The sequence below is a fragment of the Microcebus murinus genome, chromosome 7 (assembly GCF_040939455.1).
Source record: "Microcebus murinus isolate Inina chromosome 7, M.murinus_Inina_mat1.0, whole genome shotgun sequence".
In the NCBI taxonomy this organism is placed as follows: Eukaryota; Metazoa; Chordata; class Mammalia; order Primates; family Cheirogaleidae; genus Microcebus; species Microcebus murinus.
Window position 1 is genome coordinate 45,438,616 of NC_134110.1, and position 12,709 is coordinate 45,451,324.

The 12,709-nt window shown below is 36.5% G+C and overlaps 1 protein-coding gene across 3 annotated transcripts in view; it reads right to left on the reverse strand.

The window, feature by feature from the left end:
- The window catches only part of COL14A1 (collagen type XIV alpha 1 chain), a 202,419-nt gene that overhangs the window by 79,640 nt on the left and 110,070 nt on the right, over positions 1–12,709 (reverse strand). For all 3 annotated transcript variants that reach the window (XM_012753817.2, XM_012753816.2, XM_012753819.3), the window contains exons 24-29: positions 11,434–11,580; positions 7,635–7,691; positions 4,488–4,627; positions 2,089–2,212; positions 1,751–1,894; positions 481–645 (exon numbers count right to left, since the gene is read on the reverse strand). In XM_012753817.2, coding sequence (XP_012609271.1) covers positions 481–645; positions 1,751–1,894; positions 2,089–2,212; positions 4,488–4,627; positions 7,635–7,691; positions 11,434–11,580 — 777 coding nt within the window. The remainder of the gene's footprint in view (positions 1–480; positions 646–1,750; positions 1,895–2,088; positions 2,213–4,487; positions 4,628–7,634; positions 7,692–11,433; positions 11,581–12,709) is intronic.

A 12,709-nucleotide genomic window follows, 5' to 3' on the forward strand; every position in this document is an offset into this window, starting at 1 on the left:
TGGAAGAAATCCAAATCAGATGTGGCTATGGTTTGCTGTGGTTTCGTAAAGATTGAAATGCTCTCATGTCCCCGGCTACAACTGTAAGGTCATAGTTTCCTTCTCTCCCAGGTCCATTAAAATCAATGGTCTTCACTTGACAGTGTGTATTGAGAGATATCTCACTGCTAATTTGTTGCCGCGATGAGCAGTCTCAATACAGTTTTGAAAAATATGTGATGCATCTTTTTAAGCACAGGCACTTTTAAATATAGACTCTCATTTAATTATGGAAGGTCTTTATCAACCTGAAACTCTAAACACAGGGGCGGGAAAGTTTATTTCCATATGTTCAAAACCATAAAACTTAATGTCTATATAACAAACAGCTCTGGAAGTCAATATTCTTTCCTCAGATTAAGATGGGACTCATTATTTAGCTAGTATTAAATATTTCAGCCTTTAAAAAACATCAGTAAATACAAATTTCAAAGAACTAACTTGCTGATGCGGTTTCGCAGACAAAAGTAATTAACTCATCTTCAATTTTCCTAAAGGCGTCAAAGTCATCCACAAAGAAGACGTGGCGTGCACTGGGCTTACTGCCAATGCTAACCAACTCCGAGTAATCTGCGTCAGCCACACCAATTGCAAAAATGCTGTAGCCTGTGGCAGAAGGGGAACAGATTTCTGATTACTTTAAATTCTACAAGATATAAATAATGCAATTATAAGACACATCCAAATGCTTAAAATATGTTTATTTAGGAAGCCCAGTGGGGGTGGATAATTCATTTTTTACAGTTCATCAGAATTCTGCATGCACATACTGCATTATGTGATCATTATTCCATCATCCCCTTAAGAGATTTTCCATTTTAAAGAAACTCAAGAAGGCCAATGACCCAATCAGTGCTTGAGATAAAATAGTTCCCATTTGAGTAACATCTCTATGGTTGCACATTTTTAATAGTTATTTTAGCATTTATGAGATGAAATATAGATGATGCAGAAAAACTGAGTTTATGTCGGTTTTTGTCCAGAAGCAAAATAGGCCTGGCACTCTAAAGTGAATCACCATCCAATGCTTGCCAGACAAATATTAAACTATTATTTGCCAGGCATATTTTGTACAGTTTAATCTTCACAATGGTCCTTTGAGAATCTCCATTTTACAGATTAGGAGGTTGAGGAGTTTGTGTAAGGAGGTTCTCTCCCTGGCCCTGTATAGTGGCCCTTTTTATAGTATTGCATGTAATTGCAGCATCCTCTATGTAACAAAAGTATTAGAGAAAATGATAAATTTTCTCTAATAAAACTGTATAATGATAGATCTGTAAACTGGAAGGTAATTTCAAAATCACATTGTCCAGTTAATATTAAGAAAGATTTAGAAATATTTAAGTAATGCTGACACAGCCTATAATTTTTTTACTGAGGCATAACAGATGCACATAGTTTTGGGGGTACATGTGATAAATAATATAGTCATAATTTGTAAAGATCAAATTGGTGTCCTTGGGATATTTGTCACCTTAAATATTTGTCTTTTCTTTATGCTATTAAATAGAATCATTTCAATTCTTCTCTTCTAGCTATTATGAAATACACAAAAGATTATTATAAACTATAGTCACCCCACTGGTCTACCTAACACTAACAGCCTATAAATTTGTTATTTAGAAAACAACAATGCTAACATTATTTTTGGTAGCTACTATTGTTTACATATGTGTGTGTGTGTGTGTGTGTGTGTGTGTATAAAATGTACCATCTAATTGCATCTCCCTGGAGATTTTGTTCACATCATCTTGTGATCTTCCATCAGTTATAACCACAATAACCTTCGGGATGCCTCTTCTTGTGCCTGACTCTGCAGTAAACAAGTTATCTCGAACATGCTTGATTGCTTTTCCTAAAACAAAGGAAGGAAACAGTTCAATTTCACTCCCTGTCATTTTTGTTTTGCTAGGGAGGAAAGGGTGGGAATAAAGTTCTCAAATCAATTAAAAATCCTTTAAAAATTATTATGTCTCAAGGAAAAGGTCATTTTAGTGGTTACTAATAATTAATTACTTTGAGCTTTGGCTGCTCTGTTTTTGGTCTTACCTGTTTTTGTATTTCCTCCTTTGTATGAAATGTGTTTAATTGCATCAAGAAGAGTCTCTTTGGTTTTGTAAGCATCAAGTGTAAATTCTGTTCTGGGATCATCAGTGAACTGAACCATTGCAACCTGGAGGATAAAGATATATTTGTTTTTACACACATATAGACTTCCACTGTGTCAGACAGAACATACAATAGCACAATATCACCTATAATTTTAATTTCATCCTTAATCCATACCACAATCTCCTTGGATAAAAATTTCATGCAAGTTACATCACATATTTGAAGACAAATTAAATATCATCTTCTCTCTAAGCACTTTTAAGGAAATAGTTTAAAAATAAATCTCGATCTAAAGCATGTAGGACTTCTACTTCATTTGACAGATTAAAAATGGCAGCCTAAACCTTGCACCTTAACAAATGTCAGGGAATCAGAGTTGGATTCTTTACAAGGACTTCTTTATGGAGCAAAACTCTGAAGTAATTATTCTACCCACTTTACAGATGAGGAAACCGAGGCACACAAAGTCAAGTAACTTGCTCAAGATCACAAGAATATTTACTGGTGGGACCAACAGCTGAAGTCAGGTATATCCTATTTCAAAATCTGAGTTCTTAACCACTACAATATACAATTCATACATATAATTTTCATTTCATAAAATTCATACAATTTTCTTTTATTCCTGTGGAAATTTGGGGCCTTTTTGCTTTTCAGAGCTATGATGAAAGGGTAAAGGTAGCATTTTCCAAGAGCTTTCTTTCTTTATATGAGCCTTCAGCTACTACCAGTTTATCAATGTCTACTTCAGATGTTACTATCTTTAGGAAACTTCCTTTCAAAAGAAATATCTCCTTCCCTGACATCTATTCCTTTTTTTTTTTTTTGAATACAGAGTCTTACTCTGTTGCCCAGGCTAGAGTGCCATGATGTCAGCCTAGTTCACAGCAACCTCAAACTCCTGGGCTCAAGCAATCCTTCTGCCTCAACCTCCCAAGTAGCTGGGACTACAGGCATGCACCACCATGCTTGGCTTAGTTTTCTATATATTTTTAGTTGTCCAGCTAATTTCTTTCTATTTTTAGTAGAGACAGGGTCTCACTCTTGCTCAGGCTGGTCTTGAACTCCTGACCTGGAGCAATCCTTCTGCCTTGGCCTCCCAGAGTGCGAAGATTACAGGCATGAGCCACTATGCCCAGCCTGAAAATATTCCTTAAATCCAAATCATCCAAATTTTTTAGCCATTCTCCACAAGGTATTCCAATTCTTTTTATTTCAGTGTATCTCATCAATACCACCTTAGTCCAGGCCACCATGATCTCTCTGCTGGACCATGAGAGGACCTCCTAACTGGTCTCTCTGCTTCCACTCTTACCCTGATTAGTATTCACATGCCACAAAGCAATCAGAATGATTTTTGTTAAAAGCACATCAGATCTTGTATCTTTTCTCCCTAAAACCTTCCAGTGGCTTCCTATTGCATTTACGATGATACATAACTCCAACAAATGAGTTACAAGACCCAAGATGATCTGATTTTTGCTTACTTCTTCCACCTCTTCTCATACTCCCAAACTCTCAGCTACTATACCCACAAATTTTGGTGTTTGAAGTCTCAAAACTCATTCTCATCTAAGGTCCTCTGCACTTACTATTTTCTCTGTCTGGAAATTCTACTCTCTGACCTTCCCTGCATCATGCACATCTCAGTTCAAAAGCTACCTCCTCAAAGAGGACTTTGCTGACCACACAATTTAAAATAACTCTCACACACAATTTAGAATAATCCCCACTGACGTCTTCAAGTCACGTCAGTCTGTTTTCATAGCTCACATCCTTATCTTGTGAATTTATTTGTTTGCCTATTTATATATGTCCCTCTCCCTTCTCTTCCTACCCTGAAGAATATGAGCACCATGAATTAGGCATATTGATTAATATTCATTATGACAGTATGGTGCTTGGCCATAAGAAATAATCAATATGTATTTTGTTAAACACATAAATTAGTTTCATGTTCTGCATGATCTACGGTAATGTGTGACCTTAACCTATTCCCTTCAAGATTTTAATGTCCTTGAGGGAAGGGAAAATACTGTGCATACCATTATAGAAGACAATCCACCCTGGAATATCAAAGAAACATCCTCTGTCATGGACTTTATACCCTGTTTTAGTTTGCCGATCACAGAATCTGTTAAGGAGTAGTATCCTTTGGAGCCCCACCAGGTATCAATAACTGCATCCAAACACATACTTGTCTGTCCCCTCATTTAGGGCTGAATCTGATCATTATAGTTCTTTACCTATAATCCCTGACAAATAGCCATAATAAGAGCTGGAGAAACAATTTTTGAATACATGGAATGAATTAATGATTGATCGATTAGCCTTACTTGAGTTCCATCTGTGCCAATTTTGTTCAGGGCTCCAACAGTGCTATACAGAAAGTTGATGATCTTATTGAAATTATCATCGCCAATGCTCCACGATCCATCCACCATAAACACCAGGTCTGCCTTTGCAGCTTTACAGACTGAAGATCACAATAATTTTGAGTCAGATATAAATAGAAAATACAGCAGTTATTACTCCCATAAGACAGATAAATGTTGCCCTCTGGTAACTAGAGCTCTTTGCCAAAGGAAAGATATAGATTTGTTAAGGCTCATATTCCAAACTTTTGCTCATTATTCTTCTTCACCCCCATTTCTATTCTATACCCAAAGTTCCTATTCATGATTACAAAGTTCTACTGTGCATGAAATGGAGATGGGGAAAAAGTTCACTAATCTCAACCTAAAAGAATAAAAATGAGGGAATAGGAAAACATGGACCAAAGGGATTTGGAGACAGAAGCATCAGCCAACATTGTCCAGTACCTACTGATTGGAAGGAAGGCCAAGCTATCATGCTGCTCAACATTTCCTTTGCTTATTGAGTTAGTAAGCTGACATCAGAGAGATTCAAGCACAGAAGGAGGGCATGTGATACAAGGGAAGCGGATTAATCTACAATTGGATATGCATTTGGGCTGAGGCCATAGCAAACTTTCATTTTAGCCTTGCTCAAAAAATTCTGTCTCTGCCCTTCTGCCACACATTGGATACATGAGAATAAATGTACACTAATGGTAGCTCAGGGAGACTATTATCAGTAGATAGTAAAAATATCAACAAAATCAAACAAGCAAAAAGAGAAAAACAAAACAGCCCACATCCAACAGAAATCTACTTCACTGAAAGCATTTTTCAAAATTTCTTTTTTGGTATCATGTGCTATTTCAGATTATCTATGCCTCTCTTCCTCTTTATTACTGTAGATCATTGTGGTTAACTCTGTTTTATGATGAAGAAAACAATTTATTCTTTAGTAATCTGGATCTTTTAATCTTAGGTCAGTTGCACACAAATATTCCATGAGATAATATGCCTTTCTCCTTTCTTTAAGAAAAAAACACTTCCTTGGTTTTTATTTTATTAAGTACAACTTAATTCCCTTAAAGCTATTTATAATGTAAAATAAACCATCTCCGAGTGAGGTAATACTCTAGGGACAATGCAGATCTGGTGAGGTTGTTCTCATGAGTTCTGTGATTTATAAAATTTTACAAATTTGTGGCTTGAATTTAAAACGGAAAGGAATCACAAGATCTGCTAATTATGAGTTTATAAAAGAAAACCAGGTCCTTTGTGTTCAAGAAAAGATGAAATGACGATTAGGTTTCACCTTTGAAATGAGAGAAATTTTTATTTAAAAATATACTCAATATTACTTTAATAATACAAATGTATAGACTTTTAATTTAAATGCACTTAGGACAAATGGCGCCTAAAATTTTTTGAACCACTGCATTCAAGTTGCAAAAGCTCCACCATTTAAAACCATCATGATGAAAACTTCAGAACCAATGTTTCTACTTTGTCAACCCTTCCTGCCACAGACTCTTCAAATTGCATAAGTCTTCCATGAGCATTCATGAACGTTTACTGAATGATACTCCTGCTTAGCTACAAACAAAAATATTGACCCTAGAGAATTATATAATATCTGCATCAGAAGTGTTTTATTAGTAAATTCATCTGTTAGGATTCTGTTTTCAGTTCCAATAGTGAGAATAACCACAGATATGGAGACTAGAGAAGCCTAGATATGAAGATGGAAAAAGAAAGAATTTGTCATTCCAGGTAGAGTGAACAGCATTAAAAGATGCAGAACAGCATGAGACATGTATGGGGAACACTGAGTTGTATAATTTCGCCATTACATAACATAGTCTGGGACATGATACTGCAAAATAGGTTGATCAGTGAAGACTTTGCATGCTATGTTAGGATGGAAGTTGAACTTTATTAAAGTTTCTCATTGCCTCTTTTTTTTTTTCTCATTGCTTCTTTGCTTTCTTATGTCTTTCACTCTGCAGCATTTGACTCCACTGACTTTAACTTCATGTGTGGTAGGAACAACTTACTTTTCATTGTATCCTTGGTACTATTGTAATAGATACTTTAAAATGCTTCATGAATGAAAGAACTCTTCCAATACAACCTTCCAACTATGTGTTCTACTTTCTCTTCCTCCAGTCCATCCTCCCCATTTCACCAAAGTTATCTGTTTTAAACACAATTTTCATCAGATCACCCTTCCTTCACACAAATTTCTCATGGCATGCCATTTTCAACAGGACAAAGCCTAAACTCTTAATTCTGGCATACAAACCACTTCGTAACTCCTTATCCCCAATCTTTTCTCTGTGCCACAGTAAAGCACTTATGGTTCCCCAAACACACTTAGCACTTGGGTCACTCTGTGATGCTGAGTGTAAACTCATTTTTCAAAATGTAAATCAAATTCCTCCTCCTTTATGAGCCATTAACCTGTAGCAGCATTAACATTCCCACTTCTGGGCTACCATAGTATAACCTCTATTTTATAATCCATATCCCTGACTGGTAATTATCTAGGTAAGCACCTATTTCTCTTCAATACTGAAAATAAGCAAAAAGCAGCAACCATGTATTGTTATTGTATTTCCCATGTCCAGCATAATAGCTTTGAGAATAAATGTTCGTTAACAAAATTTTTTTAATAATTATGGATCATTCATTTGTTGGGAGGCTTTTTAAAAAGGTATCCTAATAACTCAGGTAACAGGTAACAAGGAACTGCCATAATGAGGACAGAAAAAAACAACTGAAAGAGACATTTCAGCCATTAGCTGGGAAACCATTACCTTGTCTACAGAATTATAAACTGGATTTTCACTTACAAATTACGTAACTAATTCTTCCTTGGTGAACATTTACTACTCTGATATTTTTAATGAAATCAATATTAAGCAGCTCTGTTAGAAAATCCACTCTTTGTGTACAGAGTTTATTATTAAATGGATATTTTTAAGGCCCATCATGGTTGACATGCATTTGTATGAAGGAGAAAAATAGGTATCACTATTAATATCTGTTATTAACACCTTGGTTTTAAATGTACAAATAAACAAAACCAACCTAAACATTGACATTGTTATTGCATTATTGTTTTACCTTCTTTTGCTGGTGGAATGGTTGGAGGAAAAGTTGGTGGTTGAGTAGGAAGTGACTCTGTAAAGGAAAGGAAGAAAGAACATCAACTACCCATCACATCTGTAGGGAAGAGTGGGAGGTTATGGAGCAATAGTTATTCAGAGGAATCAATGATTTTGACAACTGTCTTCTTTGACAATTTAAGAACTACTATAAATCAGCCACAGCCTGTGAAATCTGACCCCATCCAGCCCTCAGCCTCAGACTGAAGGCCTTCGATGCCATTTTGCCACAATTCAGCTCACCCAGCAGGAGTCAAGGCAATCAAACCGTCAACTACAAAGTGGATCTAAGGTTGATTTAAGGCAGGCATCCTGCCAACCCACTTCAAATTTAGTATCTGGCTACTTTCATATACACAATAAACTTCATTTCCATTCTGCCTCGCTAAGGATTGACCATCAATCCTTGCTCAATAGCACTTTGCCCCCTTCCCACCCTGCATCCCCCAGGATGTTGGTCTCCAGTAGAATCTGATTTACTCTCTGTTCTACTCAGATTATCTCCAAAAACCGTGCTTTGGTTTTGAGGACCAAATATAAACATTGGCAGGCTAAAGTATGCTAGGATCTTTTCAACCTAGATCATATGGGATGAGAAGTCCATGTACTATGCCGAGGTGTGGTTTGGTTTAAGGACTTGACCAGCTCACATGGAAAAGCACCAGGAAGTTATGGTGTCATTAGGTAAGCATAAAATATTATTTTATTATGTACTCATTTCTAATTTCTGTTTGACACTAATAATTTAAGAAAAACTAAGAAAATTCTTCTCACTATCCCAGTTTAATATTCAGGGAAACCACTCTACTAATCATAGCCATTCACAGAGGTGATGTCCGGCCTCAGGAGATAGTTGAACACCACCTAGCGAGAAGTATTTGAGCTCAGACAGATGGATGGAGCATTTGTTGAGAATGTTGTAAAGAGAGTTTCTTCATTGGTGGAAAGGTTGAAAGAGCGTGAGTTTTAAGGTCTCTTCCAATTCTAAGATCCAATAAAATAAAGTTATTTAAGTAAAATGATTCAACATTAAAAGAAAGAATTAACTATATATTAATATTGCCAAATGAAAAGATATCCAAGATTAATTATTATGTGAAATAAAGCAAGTCACAGAATACAATGGCATGATGCAATTTGTGAAAAATAAAAGATATCTATATAGATATGGCAAAATTTCGTGAAGGAAACCAAGGTAGTAAAAATACGTATTTCTAGAAAGGAAGAATAAAGAGGGAAGTTGATGTACTTTATACACTTCTGTTGTACTATTATGCATATATGTCACTGTTATTTTTAAAGGCATTTTTTTAAAGCTAGAAAGTTTCAAAAATAAAAAATAATTGAGAAATCCTCGTATTACAATTAGCATTACAAAACTTTCTTTTAATAAGTATAAAATGCTTCTGAAGCCATATTTATTCATCATAAAATCTGGGAAAGTAGCCAGTCTTCTTAATAATAGTGTATCTTAATTAACACAGAAAATGGAGGCATATCCTAAGTTAGGTCAATAAATCAAGAAGCAAATCAATGAGAAACTATGGCAGCCAGATCAATATGTTTGGGTAGAACATCTGGCCAAAGAATCTCTTGGGTAAGAAGAGCCACAGTGAACTGGTGACACATGTTTATATTTCGTATGTGGCATACAGATGGTCCCTGTCTTTTAGGATGTGAAAGGCTGTCACACAGAAGAGGGAATGGTCTTGCTCTGCATTGTTTCAGAAGGTTGAACTAGAGCCAATGGGTGGAAGCTACAAGACAGATGCCTCCAACACAAGGAAAATATTTACATCAAACAGAGCTATCCAAACTGGAATTTTGACCCTAGGTTGGTGGTTAACAGTTGGAAAGTCAAGGTTGGGGGAGGTGAAGTAGACATGGAGTCCAAAAGCAAATGATTTTAGGGGTCAGGAGAGTAATGAATATGAGCAAAGAACTTAGCCTAAACATCAAGGAGTGGTAGCAAACTCGAGAGGACATACACTGTCCAAGAAGACAGCAGTTAGTCCGTTCCGGTAGATTGGCATGAGCTCGTGAAGATACATGAGCTCTGTGTTGCAGGATCTTCTGAATTTTCAAAAAATACTTTAAAATTTAAAAATAAAGTGTAGCCCAGAGAAGACATGTCTGATAGTGAGATCTATCCCCATGGCTTTCAGTCAGTGACTTCCAAGAAAATAATAATGGTGATGACAAAGAGTACTTGTTTAATGAGATACAAGGTGAAAAGCTCTTCAGCAGATACTCTTTAATTGGATCTGCCACCACTGGAATTACGAGAGTAGGTATTTTATTTCACTAATGAGCAAAAATAAGCTCAGAGATTCAAATTGCCCAATGCTAGAAAGGGGCGGAGCACCAAACCTGTTTGACTCTAAATTATGTGTATAGCCAGGCCACTATTAATTTCAAAATTATATGATCTACAAACCATAAAGTGGATTTCCATTTAGCAATAAAAAGAAATAAACTACTAAAATGTTCTAAAACATGGATAAACCTCAAAAACATATGTTAAATGAAAGATGCCAGATGCAAAAGACTACATATTATTTATTTCCATTTATATGAAATATCCAGAAAAGGAAATAGTATAATAAAAAAAAAATAGATTGCCTGAGGCTAGGGGTGGGACAGGAGACTGTGATGGGCAGCACAGATTCTTTGGGTTGATGGAAATGTTCTAAAATTGGATTGTAGTATGGTTATACCACTCTTTAAATGTACTAAAAATCATTGAATTGTATATTTACAATGACACTTAAATTTTATGGTATGTAAACTACACCTTAAAAATACATGTGTAATATAAAATGTTGAATATGTCAGTGTTTCAAAATAAAGTCTTTATATTATAAAAAACTTAGATGATTCAATTTATGATAATTAATTTCACCCTCTATTTTTAAAGGTCACACGTAGAAGATTTTTTTCTGCATACTCCAGAAAGGTTGAAAGGTCTCTACGTAGGCAGTAGTTCTTTCTGAATGCCATATACATGATAGAGGGGCTACCCAGAAGGCCCATTTCCCACTACCTGTTCAGGCACAAATCCCCAGGAATTTCAAGTTTAAGTTCAAGATTTAGAGTTAAGCACACAAGTATCTACCAGAATTCATTATATTTCAAACCATTTTATTGTTTGTGGCCCCTGGGTCAGGAATGCTTGATTAAAAGTCATTCTGAAAAGTTGACACTCTCCTTGCTCTTTGGAACATGTAAAAAGTGCTTTGTTTTAATTTTATACTTTGCCTTTTCCTTCATTGCATCAGATCTGAAGCCAGCTTGGAAAAAGTGCAAGAGCCTCTTAAGCAGGCAATAACTCTAGGGTCAGCCAGCTGGAACATCTTGGCTCCATTCCCACCCTCGTGGCTGTGGTACTACGCCATTGTTTTAATGTCAGAACCCAGCCCTTAAACCCCATTTCACACTCTGCATACCACAAATGTTCCTTATGGATATGGATCACAATATAAGTCATTGTTTCAAGAGCTTTGCTATTATGTGGCCTTATAGTCCCTTGTGGAACATATATGGAGGATGGGAAAAAAAACCCAACCTGATGACATCAGTGGTCCACATGCAGTGAATTCTGAGCTGGAATAAGAGGAGCAAAACTTGCATTGCATACAGTCCTGGGCAGCAATAGCTAATAGTTTTCTAAATGAAATAAGGTTTTTAACCAAAGCAGGATGCCTAAAATACCGTTTGTTCATGGGGAAGGGGATCAGGAGAGAACACACTTGACTTACGTGTTTTTTCCATTATGCTCACACTAGGTCCCTCGATCTCCTGGAGCTTTGTATAAACACTGATTTTATATTCTGTGTCAGGCTGTAGGCCATAGAAGCAATGCCTGGTTGTCCCTCCACCCACAGTGGACTCTCTCTTTTGTGTGTCTATGATAAAAACAAAACAAAATATATGCATATGAAATTATTTTAAAAAGCAGCCATCTGTACATGATTTGCTCCTAAAATGCTTAATACACATACATCAGTTAACTCCAGAATGAGTTATACTTGTTTAAAGTATTGTATCTTTTTCCAAAGAGTCCAGATATCCACTGATTTTTTCGATCAAAAAAATCACATTTTACAAGTTCAAAAACAAAACTTACTATTACAAGACTCCTGTGGTCAATCTTCTACTGAATGAAGAACTATTGATGCACACAATCATATGCACGCATGTTCATTGATCTGTTGGACAGGTGTGGATGTGAGGGTATTTATTATTTTAAAAATATATGAACTCCCTTTTATTCAACATGATTCTCCAGAACACAGTCAAATGATTACAAATCAACACAAAAGGATACATTCTTTTGTCTCTATACAACTCATTACCATTCAAGAGGATGCCCGTATAGGCAGTGGTCTAAAGATACAGGCATAGTGTAATGAATTATAGGATTCTAGGCAGTCCTCATGCCTTCAGTCCAGGAGGTAGGTTTCCAGGGTTTCAGAAGCCTCATCCAAGTGTCCAGGTTGGATGCAAAGCTGCCACAACTGCAAGCAAGAGCTGGGAGCAGCACTGGGACCACCAAGAGTCCCCAGACTACCCAATATCCACCCTCTCAGCCTTGACTTCTAACCGACTTCCATGGTCTCTTTCACAAAGAAGACTTCTAGGGAGTTCAGAGCAGGCCCTCCAACTCTTTGCATCCACTCTGAAAATCCTTTTCTATTCTTTTAAAATAATAATTGATGGAAAAAGACATGGTGCTTAAGTGGCTTGAGGGAATACAGCTCAGCCTCCCAGTTCCTGGTTCCGAGGTTCTTTTTGTGTTCCGAGGTTCTTTTTGTCTACCGAGGAGACATGTCATAGACAGCCAATTCCCATAGCATCTTCTCTTTTTCTCCACCATGGCAGAGGCACAAAGAACTTGGGAGACCTGACTCACTGCTGGCTCCTTTCTTCATTACCACATCCATAGCAAAATTGCTGTGCCTCTCCTTAAAGAACTAGTACTGGCCCTGGGTCTGGAGTCTAGAAAAGGTGGATTAATCATATTCATCATTTCTT